This window comes from Scyliorhinus torazame, chromosome 7 (assembly GCF_047496885.1).
Source record: "Scyliorhinus torazame isolate Kashiwa2021f chromosome 7, sScyTor2.1, whole genome shotgun sequence".
Taxonomy (NCBI): Eukaryota; Metazoa; Chordata; class Chondrichthyes; order Carcharhiniformes; family Scyliorhinidae; genus Scyliorhinus; species Scyliorhinus torazame.
This window is the reverse complement of record NC_092713.1, coordinates 205743666-205766399: the sequence shown is the minus strand read 5'-3', so window position 1 is coordinate 205766399 and position 22734 is coordinate 205743666. Positions and strand designations below refer to the sequence as shown.

The window sequence follows — 22734 nt, the reverse complement described above, 5'->3', positions numbered from 1 at the left end:
TGTTAGTGCCAACGGTTTTAGTTTAGGCAGGTACCATGGTCGGTGCAGCCTTGGAGGGGCCGAAGAGCCTGTTCCTGTGCTGTATTGTTCATTGTACTCTTTTGCAGTTCATGCTGTATCATTTTAGATCTGACATTGATAGTTTTTTGTTACCTAAAGATATTAAGGGATTATGGAGCAAAAGCAGCCATAATCTGACTGATTGCTAGGATGGGATGGAGGGGTTACTACTGTACTGTTTCTATCTTCCACACATTTACTTCACGGAGAAAAGTGAATCAGATGAGGAAGAGTCAGACACCAGACTCACTGCATAATCCACAAGAGGAGCCATTGTCGGAGTCTTGGCAAGCAGGAGGCCACGCGGTACAGTGTGGGATTCCTGGCAAGCAGGAGACCACGCGGTGCCATATGGGAGTCCAGGCAAGCAGGTGCCGTGCCGTGCAGTGTGGGATTCCGAGCAGGCAGGTGCCGCGCGGTGCAGTGTGGGACTCCTGGCAAGCAGGAGCTGCGCGATGCACTGTGGGATTCCTGGCAAGCAGGAGCTGCGCGGTGCAGTGTGGGATTCCAGGCAAGCAGGAGACGACGCGGTGCCATATGGGAGTCCGGGCAAGCAGGTGCCGTGCCGTGCAGTGTGGGATTCCTAGCAGGCAGGCGCCGCGCGGTGCACTGCGGGGGTCCTGGCAAGCAGGAGCCGCGCGGTGCACTGTGGGATTCCTGGCAAGCAGGAGCTGCGCGGTGCAGTGTGGGGCTTTGTCAGGCCTGGCCGCAGCCGCTTGAAAAGGTAGGAAAGTGACTGGAGAGGGGGCTTGAGGGCAGCTTTAAATTCCCGCAGTTTATATCGGGATTGCTGATGCCACCGAAGGGCCAAAGGGAGTGTGTTCGTGTTCTGCCCGATTGACATTAAATGGCGGTTTGTCAGCTGTGGGGCAGAGCCGCCACCATTTTGTATCAATTCCGGAGGAAAAATGAAGGAAGCTAGGGGAGGGCCAATAATACCCCACTGAGGGGAGCAATAATACCTCCATTCAGGGGAGAGTAGTACCCCTGCTCGCGGGGGGTTAATAATACCCCACCAAAGCAGGGAATAATACTCCCAACTGAGGTGGCCCCTTTTATAATATCCCCTTTTATGGGGCAATGATATCCCTACTAAAGAGGGCAGTAATACCCCACTGAAAGGTCATTAATACACCCACTGAAGGGTGGCATCATTGAGGAAAGCAGGACTATCCTGACTGAGGGAGGCAATAGTGCCCCCATTATAGGGTGGCATTCATACCCCCACTGAGAGGAGTACTGACAGACTGCTGAAGGGGCTGTGACAACCTTTTGAGGGGGGCAGTGATGCAGGTACTCCAAGGATACCTTCACTGGAGAGACAAATACACAGTGTGAGGTAGATGCATTATTGGAATACCCCTACTGAGGGAAGGTAGGAATGCGAAGCATTGTTATTGGGACAGATGCTGGTGTAGAGTAAGATTGTGGGACATTGTCAGGGAGACAGGCCCAATGCTTGGTAGAAATTACCAAAAGACTATTTCTGCTCTCTGTTCAGAATGTTAACTCATATTTGCAGTTTTTCTATTAAAAATACTAATTTTTCTTAGAATGCCAATTTTAAATTTAACAAGTTAACATCTATACCGTCCAATGGGTGCCACCTGATCATAGTTGGCCTATGGTGCACTGTATGCTGTATTCACCTGAACATTGTTTAGTTTTTGTTTTACAATAGATCTTGCATTTCGTGTTAGTTATGTCTTAATTTATGTGAAGCAAGTATTTGGGCAATTAGTCTAAACACATAATGTGGGGATATTGTTTTGAAGCCCTAATTTATCTGTAATCCCGAGGCGTTGCAAAGTTTTTTGTTACTTTCCAGAATTTTGTGTTGGCTTGTTTCCCACTTCCTAATTCTTTGTTTATCTTACATTTTGACATTCAGCACAATTGTCCTTTCCCAATGCTGAGGTTCATGAATTTGGGACACAGGTTTCAGGTGATTTTACAGCACAATTATCAAGTGCTTATTTTCTTATCTCCGAGAAGGTGGCTGGCTCAAAACAGTAAGACACGCACAGAGAAAATGAGTTAAGTTACAGGAACAGCAGAAGCAGTGAGGATGAGGACGTCGTACCACAGATCCTTTTTTTTTTGCTTACTCTGAAAAGTAACGATCATTCAAAGAAAGGCTGACTTAGTCGATGCGAATGTTGAAGAATTTCATTGTTCCCCTCAAGTATTCCATTCTCACAAAATAAATCTATTTTATTACAAACCTGTATCAAAACAGGTTACAGTAAATAAACACTCTGGGAAACATACTTCCCAACAATCAACAAATTTAGAGTACCCAATTCTTTTTTTCCCAATTAAGGGGCAATTTAGCATGGCCAATTCACCTACCCTGTACATCTTTTTGGCTTGTAGGGGTGAGACTACGCAGACACAGGGAGAATGTGCAAACTCCACACGGAGAGTGACCTAGGGCCGGGATTGAACCCGGGTCCTTGGCGGCGTGAGGAAGCGGTGCTAACGACTGTGCACTGTGTTGCTCCTGCTTGGAGTGGAACCTCCCGGTGGTGGTGTTCCCATGTGTCTGTTGCCCATGTCCTTCTAGATAGAAGCAGTCTTGATTTAGAACATCACAATAAGTCTCCGTCTGAAAAACAACCTAGATATTCATCATAACGTCCTGATTTCTATCACTTAGCCAATTTTATACTCGTGCTGCACTGTTCCTTTCATCCCTCGTGCTTTAATTTTGCTTCTTTGTAGTAGATAATCAAATGCCTTTTGGGTGTTCATTTACACAACATCAACTGATGACCGCAAAAGCAAAATATGGCAGAAACAGCATTTTTCATTTTTATATCAACTATTCTACCCTCATCCACACTTTTAAAATCTTGTAGATTACAAATTGCCCATATTTTAATGGCTAACTGTCTGTATACATTGAAATTGCTATAAATTAAACCCTTTGAAATGTTATAGTTTTTTATAATATCTATTCAAACTACCGTGTAAATGTTGCAGTTACCTGTTTTTAAAATTTTGAACTTGCATGTGATTTGAAAACTTTGTTCTTGACTTTGTTCTTTTCTTTAACTTTCAGCTTGGCAACATCGGCACATTTTTAAAGTCCTGTTTTCATCAAGCTGGACAACCGTTCTACAATTTTCTGTGATTACTGAAGGTCCGACCTACGTTTAGCAGACTTGATGTAGTCACTCTATCAAAATGTCAAAGGGCCAGAGCATAATTATTGGGTCTAAAAAGGTTCATTTTCAAGAGGCAAATGTTGAATCCGCTATATTTGACCAGTGTCCTGCTCAAGTAGAATTTGAGAGACTGAGCCACATTCCATATGGTACAATACATTTGGGGAGAAATCAAATATCTCAGCGAGCCGCGGGATTCTCTCAGAGCTTTTCCCATCAATCACAATGGCAGTCTTCCGTTGGTAAACCCACTGCTAAAAGCGGTTTGCCTTTCTTTGGACCTCGGCGACAAAACCAGCTGTTGTCACTTGTTAAGAAACCAGTTAGCTCACAGAAGACCAGTAACATTTTAGCTGCACTTGGCCTTTCATCCAAGGATCTGGATGAAGTAAAGAGCTATCCTAAAGACAAACTTACGCTTGACTCCTTGCCAAAGATTCTTAAGCAGATTAAAAAGAAAAGAGCACCTTTTAAACACAACAAAGACGACAATTCCCCACAGCAAAGCCAAGCCACCAGGACCTCTCTTGATGACGCTTTTGAAGAAAATCTACTGAAAAAAAGAAGTTCTCAAAGTCAAGGCAATGTGCTCAAACCTCTGGTCAACTATGGCTATGATCCTTCCTCTGGAGAGTCCAGTCCTGGATCTGAACGGGGAGGAAAAAGTGGCAGCGGGTTTCGTAAAAAGGAGAGGCATTTCACCGAGTCACCAAATTATCGAAGTAAATTTGATTCTGACTCCGAAACTGAATCTGATTATGAAATAGTTGAGCTTCCCTTTCCGTGTGAAGAAGAATCCCTCCTTGAGTCCAAAAGGAAAACCCCTATTCTACAAAACATAAAGGATTTTCTTGGTCACTTGCCTGTAATGCTTCCACACTGTTGTTCACTGTGTGACAAAGTAATTGATACTCTGCAGGTGAGTCAATGATAATACCAATGATTTATGGCATTATCTGTTCTCCTTCATTAGATTCTAACATTTCAGCAAAGAAATACGAGTTTGTTACTGTATCTGGTTCATTATACTAGTGAACAAATCTATACAATTGCATTTAAAATGGCATTGACAAATCTATTACATTTAACTTTGCAAGCTTCCGGTTTGATTGTGAACGGCAGTATTGGACACACTAGCTTGCGCATTGTATATCCAGATTTGTCCAAGTGGAATAAAGAATAAATAAATAACATAGGAATTAGGAGCAGAAGTCGGCAATTCAGCCCTTGAGCCTGCTCTGCCATTCAATCAGATCATGGCTGATCTCAAATCCACCTCCCCACCTGTTGCCCATATCCCTTTAACCCGTTTTTTAAAATCAAGAAATATATCTATCTCCTTCTTGTAATCATTTAATGACTCAAATTCCACTGCACTATGGGGCAGCAAGTTCCATAAATTCCCCGCCGTCTGCGAGATGTAGTTCCTCCTCATCTCAGTTCTAAATCTACTGCCTGTCAACCGATATCTATGACCTCTCGTTCTAGATTGCCCCACAAGGGGGAACATTTGGCCTTCATTTACTTTACCAATCCCATTTAGTATTTTATATACCTCGGTCAGATCCCCTCTCATCCTTTTAAACTCCAGCAAGAATAAACCCAAACTGTATATATCTCTCCTCATACATCAAGCCTTTCATCCCCGAAATCAGTCCGGTGAACCTCCTCTGAACTGCCTCCAATGCCACCGCACCCTTCCTCTAATAAGGAGACCAAAACTAGACACACATTCCAGATGTCGTTTCACCAACAGCCTATACAATTACAACAGCACTTCTCTACTTTTATACTCCTGTTCTTTTGCAATAAATGTTCACATTCCATTTGCCTTTTTAAAAAAATATATATATTTTTATTCAAAAATTTTCAATAATTTTTACAAACCACTACAAAAAGAAAAACAACGAAAAGAAAACATAGCAATAAAACAGAAAACAACTTAACCATTTAACAAAACAAGGTGGGGTATCTTCCCTTTACAAATGAAATCTATCCACCGCCCAAACCCTGCCCCCCTGGTTTGCTGCTGCTGCTGACCTCCACCTAACGTTCCGCGAGAAAGTCAAGGAATGGTTGCCACCGCCTGGAGAACCCCTGCAAGGACCCTCACAAGGCAAACTTTAGCCTCTCCAACCTGAGAAAGCCCGCCATGTCACTGACCCAAGCCTCTACACTTGGGGGTTTCGCGTCCCTCCACATTAACAAGAGCCTTCTCCGGGAGGCTACCAAGGAAGCAAAGGCCAGAACTCCGGCCTCTTTCGACTACTGCACTCCCGGATCGTCTGATTCCCCAAATATCACTATCCCCCAGCTTGGTTTTACCTGAGTATCCAAAACCTTGGACATAGCCTTTGCGAAGCCATTCCAAAATCCTGTAAGTGCCGGGCATGCCCAGAACATATGGACATGATTTGCTGGGCTCTCTGAGCACCTCACACACCTGTCCTCCACCCCAAAGAACTTACTCATTCTCGCCACTGTCATATGTGCCCGGTGCACCACCTGACACTGAATCAGGCTAAGCCTGGCGCAAGATGAGGAGGAATTGACCCTGCCCAGGGCGCAGCCCACAGGCCCTCATCCAGCTCCTCACCCAGCTGCTCCTCCCACTTGCCCTTCAGCTCCTCCACCAAGGCCTCCTCTGCCTCCTGCAGCTCCTGGTACATTTCCGATATCTTGCCATCCCCTACCCACACGCCCGAGACCACCATGTCCTGTATCCTCCGGGCAGGCAGCAGCGGGAATTCCCCCACCTGTTTTTTCACGAATGCCCGAACCTGCATGTACCTAAAGGTATTCCCTGGGGGCAACCCAAATTTCTCCTCCAGCGCCCTCAGACTAGCAAAAGTCCCATCAATGAACAAGTCCCCCATCCTTTTGATATCCGCCCAGTGCCAACTTAGGAACCCCCTGACCAGTGTACCCGGAACAAACCTATGATTGTTCCGTATTGGGGCCCAAACTGAAGCCCTTGCCTCCCCCTGTGCCGTCTCCACTGTCTCCAGATCCTCAATGTCGCTGCCACCGCCGGGCTCCTAGTATACCGCGTCGGCGGGAGCGGCAACGGTGCCGTTATCAGTGCCCCCAAGCTAGTATCTTTACAAGACGCCGCATCCAACCGTTTCCACACTGCCCCCTCTCCCTCCATTACCCATTTCCGAATCATGGATATATTCGCTGCCCACTAATAGCTGCAAAGGTTTGGCAGCCCCCCCCCCCCCCACGCGGGGTCCTGTTTGCACACTCAAATCCCGTAATAATCCTATTTACCCGCTTGAAAAAGGACTTGGGGATGAGAATGGGAAGGCACTGGAAGACGAACAAGAACCTGGGGAGGACCGTCATTTTTACGGACTGCACCCTGCCCGCCAGGGAAAGCGGCAGCATGTCCCACCTCTTAAAGTCCTCCTCCATCTGATCCACCAGCTGCGCTAAATTGAGCTTGTGCAGGACACCCCAGCTCTTAGCCACCTGAATGCCCAAGTAGCAAAAGCTCCTCTCCACCATCTTAACCGGTAGCTCTCCCCGTCTCTTTTCCTGGCCCCTCGCATGTATCACAAAAAGCTCGCTTTTTCCAACATTCAGCTTATACCCCGAAAAGTCTCAAAAATCCCTAAGAATCTGCATGACCTCCCCCATCCCCTCCAGCGGATCCACAATGTACAGGAGCAGGTCATCCGCATACAGTGAAACACGATGGCCCCCCCCCCCCCCCCCCCCCCCCCCGAACCAACCCCGTCCAGTTTCTGGACTCCCTCAACGCCATGGCCAGCGGCTCGATCGCCAGGGCAAACAGCAGGGGGCACCCCAGCCTCATCCCTCGATGTAATCTAAAGTACACCGACCGCAGCTGGTTCGTCGACACACTCGCTACCGGGGCCTGATACAACAATTTAACCCACCCTATACATTCCTCTCTAAACCCAAATCTGCCTAACACTTCCCACAGGTACTCCCACTCCACCCGATTGAAGGCTTTCTCCGCGTCCATTGCCGCTACCACTTCTGCGTCCCCCACCTCCGAAGGCATCATGATCACATTCAGGAGCCTCCGCACATTTGTATTCAACTGCCTGTCCTTCACAAACCCAGTCTGATCCTCATTGATCACTCCCAGGACACAGTCCTCAATCCTAGTGGCCAACAGCTTGGCATCCACATTAAGGAGCGAAATCGGCCTATAGGAGCCACATTGGAACGGGTCCTTATCTCGCTTGAGGATAAGCGAGATCAGAGCCTGCGACATCGTCGGGGGAAGGGTTCCCTTTTCCTTAGCCTCATTGAAAGTCCTCAACAACAGTGGACCCAGCAGCTCCGAGAATTTCCTATAAAACTCTACGGGATACCCATCCGGTCCCGGGGCCTTGCCCGCCTGCATACCCCCTAACCCCTTAACCAGTTCCTCCATCTCAACCGGGGATGCCCCCTAACCCCTTAACCAGTTCCTCCATCTCAACCGGGGCCCCCAATCCTTCTACTCGCCCCTCCTCCACCTGTAGAAACCTCAGTTGGTCCAGGAACTGCCTCATTCCACCCCCCCCCCGGGTTCTGACTCGTACAATTTGCCATAAAAGTCCTTGAAGACCTCGTTAATCGTTGCCGAGCTCAGCACCGTGTTACCCCCCCCCATCTCTAATTCCCCCAATCTCCCTGGCCGCCTCTCTCTTCCGCAGTTGATGCGCCAGCATCCTATTGCCTTCTCCCCATACTCGTACACTGCTCCCTGTACTTTCCTCAACTGAGCCCCAGCCTTCCCCGTGGTAAGCAAGTCATACTCCGCCTGCAGGCTCTAGTGCTCCTTCAACAATCCCTCCTCAGGGGATTCCGCATACCTCCAGTCCACCTTAAGTATCTCCCCCACCAATCTCTCCCTCTCCATCCTATCCCTGTTCTCTCTGTGAGCCCTGACTGAAATTAGCTCCCCTCTGACAACTGCCTTCAGTGCCTCCCAGACCAAACTCACCGAAACCTCCCCATTGTCATTGGTCTCCACATAGCTTTGGATACACCTCCGAACCCGCCCACAGACCTCCTCGTCCGCCAGTAGTCCCACGTCCATTCTCCACAGAGGGTGTTGGCACGCGATCTTCAGGTGCGTTTCTTGTAGCATGGCTACGTCTGCCTTTAGCCCCTTTAAGTGCGAAAACACACGGGCCCTATTGACCGGCCTATTCAGGCCTCTCACGGTACACGTGAGAGTCACGTGAGAGTCAACTGACTCTGGCCGCTCCCTCCTCCACCTCCAATCCCCCTGTGGTAATTACATGCTGTACCTGCTACCAACTTTCTGTGATTCATGAACATTGACACCCAGATCCCCCTGCCCAGGCACATATTGAATTTGCTTTCCATTTAGATTATAATTTGCCTTTCTATTTTGGTTCGGCCAAAATGGATAACCTTACACTTATCTACATTAAACTTTATCTCTTAGCCTATCTATATCTGTCTGTAAAATCTTTATCACCTCTTCACTGCCTGTTATCCCACCTATTTTAGTATCATCCACAAATTCTGCTATGCTACACTCTGTCCCTGCTTGCAGATCATTTATATAAATTGTAAACAAGTGAAGTCTGAGGATTGACCCCTGATCCTGCTAGTTACAGTTCGCCAGCCAGAGAAGGACCCATTTATCCCGACCTGCTTTCTGTCAGTCAGCCAATCCTCAATCCAACCTAGTACTCTACTCTGAATCTCCTGCGATCTCACTTTCTGGATCAGTCTTTTATGTGGCACCTCATCAAATGCCTTCTGGAATACTTTTCCACATCCACAAGTTCCCCATTATCCACCTTGCTGGTTACGTCCTCTGAGAACTTAAGCAAGTTTGTCACACATGACTTAGCCTTCATAAAACCATGCTGACAATGGTGGATTGAGCTTTGTCTTTCCAAATATTCAGTCACCTCCTCCTTAATGATTGATTCCAGCAATTTCCCCACCACAGAGGTCAAACTAACCGGTCTATAGTTTCCCATAACCATAAGTTCCGACATTATAATCAACAGGAACTTCAAATTATGTCTTGTGAAATTGGTTTAATTTTCAAACAACATTCTGATGACTGACTAGTCTCCTGTATTTGAGTCAGCCAGCTGGCTAGCCTCCATTTTCTGTATATATAATATACCCGCCACCCTTCTGCTCCTAAGCTATTTACAATTGTACCATTTTTAGTTATCAATAATTGTACCATTTTTAGTTACTAAAACAATCTAACTTTTTTCTTGTTGTGCAGGATTGGAATGACCATTTGAAGGATTCATTACACAAGCTTCGTTGCCTGCTTCTTCAGAGAGTGTATGTATTAATATTACGAAATGATCGTTGACTTCTGTATTTGCAACAGTATTTTATTGGTTGGGGTGTCAGATAGCGGGATGTTTAAATGAGATACATGGGTCTGACCATATGACTTTCATTTTTGAAATTGTGCTACGAGTACACTTATAGTAGACATCTAGTGCTAGGAAACATATAGTTAACAGTAACTTATTTTTTAACTTTTAAATTTAATTTACTAATTAATTGACACAATGTCAATTAGAGGGGTGCAGTGCTCTGACTGAGATGGCAGGTCCGGGAGGCTTCCAGCGTCCCGGATGGCTTCATCTGCAGAAAGTGCAACTGGAGCTCCTCACAGACCGCATGGTTCGGTTGGAGCAGCAGTTGGATGCACTTAGGAGCATGCAGGTGGCGGAAAGCGTCATAGATAGCAGTTATATAAATGTGGTCACACCCAAGGTGCAGGCAGAGAAATGGGTGACCACCAGAAAGGGCAGGCAGTCAGTGCAGGAATCCCCTGTGGTTGTCCCCCTCTCGAACAGGTATACCCCTTTGGATACTGTCGGGGGGGATAGCCTATCAGGGGAAAACAGCAGCAGCCAGAGCAGTGGCACCACGGCTGGCTCTGATGTTCAGAACGGAGGGTCAAAGCGCAGAAGAGCAATAGTCATAGGGGACTCCATAGTCAGGGGCACAGATAGGCGCTTCTGTGGACGTGAAAGAGACTCCAGGTTGGTATGTTGCCCCCCTGGTGCCAGGGTCCAGGATGTCTCCGAACGGGTAGAGGGCATCCTGAAGGGGGAGTGCAAACAGGCAGATGTCGTTGTACATATTGGTACTAACAACAGAGGCAGGAAGGAGCATGAGGTCCTGCAGCAGGAGTTCAGGGAGCAAGGCAGAAAGTTAAAAGACAGGACCTCTAGGGTTGTAATCTCAGGATTACTCCCTGTGCCAGTGAGGCTAGAAATAGGAAGATAGAGCAGCTAAACACATGGCTAAACAGCTGGTGTAGGAGGGAGGGTTTCCGTCATCTAGACCACTGGGAGCTCTTCAGGGGCAGATGTGACCTATATAAGAAGGACGGGTTGCATCTAAACTGGAGAGGCATAAATATCCTGGCCGCAAGGTTTGCTAGTGTCACACGGGAGGGTTTAAACTAGTATGGCAGGGAGGTGGGCATGGGAGCAATAGGTCAGAAGGTGAGAGCATTGAGGGAGAACTAGGGAATAGGACCAGTATGGCTCTGAGGAAGAGCAGACAGGGTGAAGTTGCTGAACTCAGCGGGTCTGGTGTCCTGAAGTGCATATGTTTTAATGCAAGAAGTATTACGGGTAAGGCAGATGAACTTAGAGCTTGGATTAGTACTTGGAACTATGATGTTGTTGCCATTACAAAGACCTGGTTGAGGGAAGGGCAGGATTGGCAGCTAAACGTTCCAAGATTTAGATATTTCAGGCGGGATTGAGGGGGATGTAAAAGGGGTGGCGGAGTTGCGCTACTGGTTAGGGAGAATATCACAGCTGTACTACGGGAGGACACCTCAGAGGGCAGTGAGGCTATATGGGTAGAGATCAGGAATAAGAAGGGTGCAGTCACAATGTTGGGGGTTTACTACAGGCCTCCCAACAGCCAGCGGGAGATAGAGGAGCAGATAGGTAGACAGAATTTGGAAAAGAGTAAAAACACCAGGGTTGTTGTGATGGGAGACTTCAACTTCCCCAATATTGACTGGGACTCACTTAGTGCCAGGAGCTTAGATGGGGCAGAGTTTGTAAGGAGCATCCAGGAAGGCTTCTTAAAACAATATGTAGACAGTCCAACTAGGGAAGGGGCTGTACTGGACCTGGTATTGGGGAATGAGCCCGGCCAGGTGGTAGAAGTTTCAGTAGGGGAGCATTTCGGGAACAGTGACCACAATTCAGTAAGTTTTAAAGTGCTGGTGGACAAGGATAAGAGTGGTCCTAGGATGAATGTGCTAAATTGGGGGAAGGCTAATTATAACAATATTAGGTGGGAACTGAAGAACATAGATTGGGGGCGGATGTTTGAGGGTGAATCAACATCTGACATGTGGGAGGCTTTCAAGTGTCAGTTGAAAGGAATTCAGGACCGGCATTTTCCTGTGAGGAAGAAGGATAAATACGGCAATTTTCGGGAACCTTGGATAACGAGAGATATTGTAGGCCTCGTCAAAAAGAAAAAGGAGGCATTTGTCAGGGCTAAAAGGCTGGGAACAGACAAAGCCTGTGTGGAATATAAGGAAAATAGGAAGGAACTTAAGCAAGGAGTCAGGAGGGCTAGAAGGGGTCACGAAAAGTCATTGGCAAATCGGGTTAAGGAAAATCCCAAGGCTTTTTACACGTACATGAAAAGCAAGAGGGTAGCCAGGGAAAGGGTTGGCCCACTGAAGGATAATCAAGTGAATCTATGGAGCCAGAGGAAATAGGCGAGGTACTAAATGAATACTTTGCATCAGTATTCATCAAAGAGAAGGAATTGGTGGATGTTGAGTCTGGAGAAGGGCGTGTAGATAGCCTAGATCGCTAGAGAGGAAATTGCTGAGGCCTTGACAGAAATCTTTGGATCCTCACTGTCTTCAGGTGATGTCCCGGAGGACTGCAGAATAGCCAATGTTGTTCCTCTGTTTAAGAAGGGTAGCAAGGATAATCCAGGGAACTACAGGCCGGTGAGCCTTACGTCAGTGGTAGGGAAATTACTGGAGAGAATTCTTCGAGACAGGATCTACTCCCATTTGGAAGCAAATGGATGTATTAGTGAGAGGCAGCATGGTTTTGTGAAGGGGAGGTCGTGTCTCACTAACTTGATAGAGTTTTTCGAAGAGGTCACAAAGATGATTGATGCAGGTAGGGCAGTGGATGTTGTCTATACGGACTTCAGTAAGGCCTTTGACAAGGTCCCTCATGGTAGACTAGTACAAAAGGTGAAGTCACACGGGATCAGGGGTGAGCTGGCAAGGTGGATACAGAACTGGCTAGGTCATCGAAGGCAGAGAGTAGCAATGGAAGGATGCTTTTCTAATTGGAGGGCTGTGACTAGTGGTGTTCCGCAGGGATCAGTGCTGGGACCTTTGCTGTTTGTAGTATATATAAATGATTTGGAGGAAAATGTAACTGGTCTTATTAATAAGTTTGCAGACGTCACAAAGGTTGGTGGAATTGCGGATAACGATGAGGACTGTCCGAGGATACAGCAGGATTTAGATTGTTTGGAGACTTGGGCGGAGAGATGGCAGATGGAGTTTAATCCGGACAAATGTGAGATAATGGATTTTGGAAGGTCTAATGCAGGTAGGGAATATACAGTGAATGGTAGAACCCTCAAGAGTGTTGAAAGTTAAAGAGATCTAGGAGTTCAGGTCCACAGGTCACTGAAAGGGGCAACACAGGTGGAGAAGGTAGTCAAGAAGGCATACGGCATTCTTGCCTTCATTGGCCGGGGCATTGAGTATAAGAATTGGCAAGTCATGTTGCAGCTGTATAGAACCTTAGTTCGGCCACACTTGGAGTATAGTGTTCAATTCTGGTCGCCACACTGCCAGAAGGATGTGGAGGCTTTAGAGAGGGTGCAGAAGAGATTTACCAGAATGTTGCCTGGTATGGAGGGCATTAGATATGAGGAGCGGTTGAATAAACTCGGTTTGTTCTCACTGGAACGACGGAGGTTAAGGGGCGACCTGATAGAGGTCTACAAAATTATGAGGGGCATAGACAGAGTGGATAGTCAGAGGCTTTTCCCCAGGGTAGAGGGGTCAGTTATAGGGGGCATAGGTTCAAGGTGCGAGGGGCAAGGTTTAGAGTAGATGTACGAGGTAAGTTTTTTTTACACAGAGGGTAGTGGGTGCCTGGAACTCACTGCCGGTGGAGGTGGTGGAAGCAGGGACAATAGTGACATTTAAGGGGCATCTTGACAAATACATGAATCGGATGGGAATAGAGGGATACGGACCCAGGAAGTGTAGAAGGTTGTAGTTTAGTCGGGCAGCATGGTCGGCATGGGCTTGGAGGGCCAAAGGGCCTGTTCCTGTGCTGTGGAGCAACGCTCCGAAAGCTAGTGACATCGAAACAAACCTGTTGGACTTTAACCTGGTGTTGTAAAACTTCTTACTGTGCTCACCCCAGTCCAACTCCGGCATATCCACATCAGTACTTTTCTTTGTTCTTTGTTTGAGTACCATTGATGCTTTACACTTTGCAGTGGTGAATTAAACGAGACAAAATGGATTGTTTTTATGCTCACCATGTTGACTAACAATACTATTGCAATGTGGTTATTCAATTTTGACAGGCTGAAGAGATACATTGGTTGTTAAGAAGGAAAAGTAAAAGAAAATTGTTTTCCTATCTTGGGATGCTTCATTAACTGTTATGTATTATTTCTGTAGACAATTGATGGCTTCAGAGTGATTTTTTTCCCCCCTCCTTTTCCATTCAAGTTTTCATTTATCCAGTCAAGTAATCGTTTATTCAATGGTGTTTCATTATAGTGTCTGCTCCATTGTTTTTCAAGTTAACATTTTTTATGTTCATTTCTAGCTACCCTGATTGGACCCCTGGAGAACTGCCAGCTGCAAAGTAAGTGAAACTACATTCAGAAAACGGTGTGGATAGAGCTAGTCCACAATACGTTGTAGGTATTAGAAATGAAATGACATGGTAGTTAAACGACTTTGGGTGGAATGGTGACCATGATTGGATGTATTCTTTGCTCAAAGAATTGTGAAGCATTGGAATTCTTTTTTTAAATTTGCAGTACCCAATTTTTATTCCAATTCAGGGGCAGTCCACCTACCCTGCGCATCTTTTGGGGTTTTTGGGAGTGAGACCCATGCAGACATGGGGAGAATGTGCAAACTCCACATGGACAGTGACTCGGGACCGGGATTGAACCCAGGTCTTCTGCGCCGTGAGGCAGCAGTGCTAACCACAGTGTCGCCCCGAACTATTGGAATTCTTTATTGCAGCAAACAATCATGGTCAGTCGTGGAATATATTCACGTCAGAGATTGACAGACTTCTGGATAGTAAGGAATATGGGGATAGTGTGGGAAAGGAGTAACTGAAGTAGTAGTTCAGCTATAATTGTTTTGAATCGCAGAGCCAACTCATGGGCTACTCTTCGTGTTCTTTGGTTCTTACATATTTTCATGGTTAGTGAAAGGAGGAAGCTTGATGGCTGAACTTTTAATTTCTAGCCTGTGTGCTATAATTTCAATTGGTTCTTGTTGACACTCATGAAACTTGGTTTTACTGATTTTTGTGGGTGAATTCCAGCATTCCTTCAAACTCAGGAACATGCATAAGATCGAAGCACAGGAGAGAACTGTTTGGTTTGTAAACCCATAGTGGGCAAAACGAAACCAGATTCTTGGACCTTCTATTGCTTTTCTAAACTGATTGTGCAGTACGAAATAATTATTGCAAACCAAGGGCTAAATGAAAAACTTAATCTCCCTTTGACAGGTTGTCTCCTGAGAAGTCAACCAAATATGCTGGAAATGAGCGGCATGGTGACATAGTGCTTAGCACTGCTCCCTCAGCGCCAGGCACCCGGGTACAATTCTGGCCTTGGGTCACTGTCTGTGTGGAGCTTGCATTTTCTCCCCATGTCTGCATGGGTTTCCTCCGGGTGCTCCGATTTCCTTCCACAGTCCAAAGATGTGCTGATTAGGTGGATTGGCCATATCTTTTTATTAAAACATTAAAAAGTTATACAAGGCCAAACGGTACAAACACTAATTTTGCGTTGGAGAAACAGGGTACCATCCCCTCTGTACCAACGTACAGGGAGTGGGGGTTAGGATACTCTGATTATTAAAACAGTTCACAACACAGTTGTACAAAAAACAAACGGTACAAGCAGTAAACTTTGTGCTGGAGAGGCCAGATACCCTTGCCTCAGCACCAACAGAAGGGAAAGGAAGGGGGGGGGGTTGATGGGGAGAGAGGGGAAAGGAGGGTGGTGTGGAGGGAGGGAGCCAGGGTGTTGGTGGAGAGGAGCCCAATAGGGCACTGCCTGAACTATCTATGGAGGCAGAATAACAAAATAACCTTCAATTATGATGCGCCAACATCCTGCTCGCCTTCTCCCCATATTCGTAGACCGCCCCCTTCGCCCTCCTCAACTGCCCTACCGCCTTCCCTGTAGATAATAGCCCAAACTCCATCTGCAGTTTCTGCCACTCCCTTAACAGCTCCTGGGCCTCCAAATGCCTCCTGTCCACCTGCAGGATCTCCTCCACTAGTCTCTCCATCTCTGCTCGCTCCGTCTTACCCCTGTGTGTCCGTATCGAAATAAACTCCCCCCTCGCTACTGCCTTCAATGCCTCCCACAACATGGCTGCCGAAACTTCCCCCGTGTCGTTCAGCTCCACATATGGCAGCCCTCACCCGCTCACAAACCTCCTCATCCGCCAATAGCCCCACATCCAGCCTTGACTGCGGGCGAACACCTTTCCAAAGTTCAATGTCCTCCTTCTCCTGCCAGTCCATTGTCCCTGACAAACTCCATAATTTCCTTTGGCCTCCCAAAATAAAGTTCACAACCATTTTAAGTCACCCAAAGGCGGGTCGGGTACAGCATTCTGAATTTCACCCCTTCTTAAAGAGGGCTGCCATCACCTTATTGAGCCCCGCTCTTCTCTTGGCCAGCTCCGCATCTAGGTCCTGGTACACTCTCAGCTCGTTGCCCTCCCAGGTACATCACCTCGTTTGCCTGGCCCACCTCCGGATCCGAAACAAAACAGAAAATTCTGGAAAATCTCAGCAGGTCTGGCAGCATCTTTGGGGAGAGAAAAGAACTAAAGTTTTGAGTCCTGTTGCTCTTTTTAACCGTAGTCTATTAGCTCTGATTACGTCACCTTTGCTCATGAGTCGCCAGGTATCTTTATGATACCGCCAAGTGGTTCAAGTTCAGGTGATGATTAATAATACAGCACACCGCTTAGTAAGGATTAAAACAACGATCATTTATTATATACAACAAGCAATATTAATACCCTACTACTACTTTCTATATAATAAACCTATCACTACTGGCCAATACTTAACTTAGGAAGAGCCCACCAGGTCAGGGAAACGAATGGCTTGTCCAATCAGATCTGGCCCGCGGGATTCAAAAGGCTGCTACAGGTCGGTGGCTAGGTGTCTCTATCGGATAGCGATCGCTGGATTCAAACTTCCTGTTGCCAGTTGCTGTTCTTGCGAAGGTCTCGAGCAGGCGAAGAGGAGAGAGAGAGAGATCTGAACTTGGACCCTCACTTTTATAGGGCCCAGGGGCTTCCCGCCTCCCGGGGCGGCCCTTGACCCAGAGTCCCAAGTGATTGGATCTGTCCCCAATCTCTGGGGTCGATGTGTCCAATGGTGAGGCGATTCCTCGATCGGGGGGTGGTCGCTCACCTGTCTTTGTTTCGGCCACTGCAGGCGCCGACAGGTCTGGCCCGGTATTCAATTGCTAATATGTTGCAATTGTTCCCGGGGATAGCCGATTTAACTGTGGATGTCTGAATAGATGGGCTGCAAACAGTCCTGAATGCAACTGCAAATACCTGGGTTGATGGGCTGTTGATAGCCCTGAGTATCGATCTGGGCTAACTTCCCAGAGCTGAATATGCAATACTGTCTGCAGCTGCCTGCTTGTGCCTTCTTAGCTGCTTTTCCCAGCAGTCTTTCGGGTTACCCATTTTAAACTGGGTTTTGGCCAGATTAATCGGAACACAGCCATTTTCCGTGGCTACAGTCCGATGACTCTTTGTCAAAGCTCAGGATCCGCTCCTTTTCCAGGAACTGGTGCAGCCGCATCACCATCGCTCTCGGTGACTTGTTCCCCTGCGGATTCCTCATCAGTGCCCTGTGCGCCCAGTCCACCTCCAAGCGTCGCTCAATGGTCCCCTTTCCCATCAGCTTGTCAAACATCCGAGCCAGCCTCCACTCCCTCGCTGCCCTCCTCAGGTTCTTCCTCCCGGACCGGTTCTCCAAGTCCTCCACTTTCTCCTGCAGCCGCCTCTGTGTGTCCTGCAACGCCCCCAACTCAGCTGCCATCGAGGTGAGCTGCTCCTCGTGCTCCCCCACCATCTCCTTTATTCTCTGGATCGCCTTGTTCTGTGCCTCGCCTCATTTCTTGGCAACCGATACCCGCCTTAATCGGATCTACCGTCCTCGCCAGGTCCAGCAGAGTCTCCTTCCTCTGCTGGGTGAACCTCTCATTCAAGAGGTCCACCAGCTGTTCCATCAACCACAGAAATGGTCCGGCTGATCCCTGACCCTCCGCCATCTTCCCCTGTGTTGCAGGTACAGCTTCTCGCTCCAACTGCTCCTTTCTTTTAAACCACTTCTGGTCCACAAATCCATCCACCGGTGGGATACCTCTACTTCCACCACTCCTGCACCTTTTTTCCTTAACACATCCTCCCGTTAGCCGGGAAAAAGGTCCAAAAATACCGCCATGAGTGTGAGCTACCAAATGTGCGACCACTCAGGCCATGGCCGCCACTGGAAGTCTTATAGAGTGATACTTTTAACGGATGATGTGTCTGGTACTTACATGTTATACAGTTTTGTTCAAATTTAGAGTACCCAATTATTTTTTTTCAATTAAGGGGCAATTTAGCATGGCCAATCCACCTACTCTGCACATCTTTGGGTTGTGGGGGCGAAACCCATGCAAACACGGTGGAATGTTCAAATTCCACATAGACAGTGACCCAGGGCCGGGATTGAACCTGGGACCTCGGCACCGTGAGACAGCAATGTTTACCATTGCGCCACCGTGCTGCCCTTACAGTTTCTTATTTACATATTTATTTCTTAATTTGGGCAGCACGGTAGCACAAGTGATTAGCACTGTGGCTTCACAGCGCCAGGGTCCCAGGTTCGATTCCCCGCTGGGTCACTGTCTGTGCGGAGTTTGCACGTTCTCCCCGTGTCCGCGTGGGTTTCCTCCGGGTGCTCCGGTTTCCTCCCACAGTCCAAAGACGTGCAGGTTAGGTGGATTGGCCATGCTAAATTACCCGTAGTGTCCATAAGGGTTGGGAGGGGTTATTGGGTGGAAGTGAGGGATTAATGTGGGTCGGTGCAGACTCGATGGGCCGAATGGCCTCCTTCTGCACTGTATGTTCTATGTCTATGTAATCTATACATTCCCCCATACCCCCTCCCTGCCCCCTCATTGGCAGCCCCCTCTTCTGCCCTGGGTGTCCTGCTGGTGGAGCTCCTCTCTTTTCTGTGGCTTTTGTTGTTGACCTTGTGGGTTTGGGGGGTGGGGGCTACCTGCCCCCTCCCCATCTCCCCTTTTCCCCCCCCCATGTTTCTCTCTGTGGCTCCCTTGGGGTCCCTCCTCATATCCTCCCCTCTTTTGTACCTCATTGTATGCGTTCCTGTCTGCTCTACCCCATCTCCCCCTTTTCCCTGGTCGCTGTTGGCTTCGAGCAGTTCTTGGAGCAGTCTGACGAATGGCCCCATGCTTTGTGGAAGCCCTCTCCCGACCCTCGGATGGTGGACTTGATCTTCTCCAGATGGAGAAATTCCGCCAGGTCTGCCAGCCAGTCTGCAGCTGTGGGTGGTGCTGCTGATCGCCAGCCGAGCAGGATTCTCCGGCGTGCGATCAAGGAAACAAAAGCAAGGGCATCAGTCCCCTTCCCCATCTGTAGCTCTGGCTGTTCCGATACCCTGAAGACTGCCATTCTCGGGCACGGCTCCACCCGCACTCCCACAATCTTGACATCGCCTCAAAGAAGGCTGTCCGGAACCTGACAAGTCTGGGGCAGGCCCAGAACATGTGGATGTGGTTGGCTGAGCCTCCCTGGCTCTGGGAAGAACTTGTTCAGCCTGGTCAGGTGCGCTCTATGCACCACTTTAAACTGCATAAGGCTAAGCCTTGCACAGGAGGAGGTGGAGTTGGCCCTACTTAGTGCTTTGCTCCAGAGTCCCAACCCAATTCTGTCCCCAGTTTGTCCTCCCATTTTCATCTAGCTTCGGCCTGTGGTAGTCTTACTTTATTTTTATAAATTTAGAGTACCCAATTATTATTTTCCAATTAAGGGGCAATTTAGCGTGGCCAATCCACCTAGCCTGCACATCGTTAGGTTGTGGGGGTGAAACCCACGCAGGCACAGGGAGAATGTGCAAACTCCACACAGACAGTGACCTAGGGCCGGGATTCAAACCTGGGTCCTCAGCGCCGTGAGGCAGCAATGCTAACCACTGTGCCACCATGCCGCCCAGTAGTCTTGCCCTGTCCAGCAACTGCCAATAGATGTTCCCACAGTTATCCCCCTCCTTACTGTCCTTGTTTATCAGGTCCTCTAATAGTGTGTCTCTCGGGGCCCTGGGGTATCTTGCCGTCTCCTTGCGGAGAAAGTATTTAATTTGGAGGTGTCTGAGCCTGTCGTGTCGGTAGTTCCAGGCCTTCGCCCAAGGTCGCTAGTCCGTCCCCCATTTAGAAATCTCTGACTGTTATGGTCCCCCGTCCTGTCTCCATTTGCTAAAGGGAGTGTCGAGCATGGCTAGTGGGAATTTGTGGTTTCCAGAGATGGGGGTTAGAACAAAATGTTGTCTTATCTGGTTCCATGCCTTTACTGTGGCTACCACCACTGGGCAGGATGTGCATTTCGTTGTGGATGGGAGCGCTGCCATGGTGAGGGCCCGGATTGTCGTTCCTTTGCAGGAAGACTCCTCCATCCTCACCCATTCCATATTGGGTTCACGAATCCATCCCCTCACCCATTGGTAATTTTGTAGATTCGGCAGGGCCAGACTGCCCAATGTTTTTCCTTCTTTGCAGTGTCGATTTAGAAATCCTTGGGTTGTTTTGGGCTAGTTTGAATGGAAGTCCCTCCAGCTCTGTCCCTCCCACGTTTGGATTAACTGGGAAAGCTTCGCTCTTGCCCAGGTTGAGTTTGTAGCCCGAGAAGGCTCCGAACTCTTCCAGGAACTGCATGATTGCATCAGGCCTTTCTGTGGGTCTGAGATGTAGAGGAGCAGGTCATCCAAATAGAGTGAGACTCTGTGCTCTCTGCCTCCTCTTTCGATGCCCTTCCAGCTTTTTGCGTCTCACAGAACAATCAGCGGGGGTTCAATTGCTAGGATGAACAGGAGCGGGGACGGTGGCATCGCTGCCGTGTGCCTCTGTGCAGCTGGGAGTATTCCGAGCTGGTGGTGTTGGTCCGAACGCTCGCCTTGGGGACGTTGTACAGGAGTTTCACACAGGTAGAATCATAGCATTTACAGTGCAGAAGGAGGCCATTCAGCCCATCGAGTCTGCACCAGCCCTTGGAAAGAACACCCTACTTGAGCCCCAAGCCTCCACCCTGTCCCCTTTATCCCCATAACCCAGTAACCCCACCTACCCTTTTTGGACACCTAAGGGCAATTAAGAATGACCAATCCACCTAACCTGCACATCTTTGGACTGTGGGAGGAAACCGGAGCACCCGGAGGAAACCCACACGGGGAGAACGTGCAGACTCCGAACAGACAGTGACCCAAGCCGGGAATCGAACTTGGGACCCTGGAGCTGTGAAGCAACTGTGCTAACCACTATGCTACCGTGCTGCCCAAGGTGTTTCAACCAGGAGGTGAACCCTGCTCCTCTCCCAAACTGCTCCAGTATCTCAGAGGTATTTCCACTCGACTATGTCGAAGGCCTTTTCTGCATCCAGGGAGATGCTCACCTCTGGTATTCTCTCCCCTGGCGGGTTCATTATTACATTCATCCGCCACCTGATGTTCGCAGTTAGCTGCCTACCCATGTCAAAGCCCATCTGGTCCTCTGCAGTTCTCCAGTCTCTTGGCCAGGACTTTCGTGAGTATCTTCATGTCTACATTAAGCAGCAAAATGGGTCTGTATGATCCGCATTCCGTCGATCCTGGCGCCTTCCCCGCCTGCATGGAGCTGATGCTCCCCATGATCTCTCCTAGACCTATTGGTGCTTCCAGTTCGCTCCATGTATCGTCCTCGGAGGTGTACAGCCCTCGGTAGAAGGTCTCAAATGCCCGGTTGACCTCTTTTGGTTCAGTTACCAGTCTGCCTTTGGTATTCTTTACCTGTACTATCTCCCTCGTGGCTTCTTGTTTTCTCAGCTGGTGAGCCAGTAGGCGGCTAGCCTTTTCTCCATGCTCACAGAAAGTCCCGTGTGCCTGGCGGAGTTGGTGTCCTGTTTTCCTGGTGGATAGCAGGTTAAAGTCTATTTGCAGCTTTTTCCTCTCCGCCAGAAGTTTTACGTTCGGGATTCGGAGTACTTTCTGTCAACCTCCAGGATGGAGTCAATCTGTTGTTGCCTGGCCATCCTCTCAGCCTGAAGTGGCCTGAAGTGCATATGTTTTAATGCAAGAAGTATTACGGGTAAGGCAGATGAACTTAGAGCTTGAATTATTACTTGGAACTATAATGTTGTTGCCATTACAGAGACCTGGTTGAGGGAAGGGCAGGATTGGCAGCTAAACGTTCCAGGATTTAGATGTTTCAGGCGGGATAGAGGGGGATGTAAAAGGGGTGGCGGAGTTGCGCTACTGGTTAGGGAGAATATCACAGCTGTATTGCGGGAGGACACCTCAGAGGGCAGTGAGGCTATATATGCAGAGATCAGGAATAAGAAGGGTGCAGTCACAATGTTGGGGGTTTACTACAGGCCTCCCAACAGCCAGCGGGAGATAGAGGAGCAGATAGGTAGACAGATTTTGGAAAAGAGTAAAAACAACAGGGTTGTGGTGATGGGAGACTTCAACTTCCCCAATATTGACTGGGACTCACTTAGTGCCAGGGGCCTAGACGGGGCGGAGTTTGTAAGGAGCATCCAGGAGGGCTTCTTAAAACAATATGTAGACAGTCCAACTAGGGAAGGGGCGGTACTGGACCTGGGATTGGGGAATGAGCCCGGCCAGGTGGTAGATGTTTCAGTGGGGGAGCATTTCGGGAACAGTGACCACAATTCAGTAAGTTTTAAAGTGCTGGTGGACAAGGATAAGAGTGGTCCTAGGATGAATGTGCTAAATTGGGGGAAGGCTAATTATAACAATATTAGGCAAGAACTGAAGAACATAGATTGGGGGCGGATGTTTGAGGGCAAATCAACATCTGACATGTGGGAGGCTTTCAAGTGTCAGTTGAAAGGAATTCAGGACCGGCATGTTCCTGTGAGGAAGAAGGATAAATACGGCAATTTTCGGGAACCTTGGATAACGAGAGATATTGTAGGCCT

At 48.3% G+C, this 22734-nt stretch overlaps 1 protein-coding gene across 2 annotated transcripts in view; it reads left to right on the top strand.

Moving 5' to 3' along the window:
• The first annotated feature begins 612 nt into the window (after positions 1 to 612).
• Positions 613 to 22734, top strand: part of LOC140426801 (uncharacterized) — a 140369-nt gene continuing 118247 nt past the window's right edge. The window contains exons 1-4 of one of the 2 annotated variants that reach the window (XM_072511989.1): positions 613 to 784; positions 3125 to 4149; positions 9475 to 9536; positions 14075 to 14113. In XM_072511989.1, the coding sequence (XP_072368090.1) occupies positions 3250 to 4149; positions 9475 to 9536; positions 14075 to 14113 (1001 nt within the window). In that variant the 5' untranslated portion in view covers positions 613 to 784; positions 3125 to 3249. Of the gene's footprint in view, positions 785 to 1049; positions 1436 to 3124; positions 4150 to 9474; positions 9537 to 14074; positions 14114 to 22734 lie in introns of those variants that run through there. The other variant, XM_072511990.1, reaches the window with a different exon arrangement.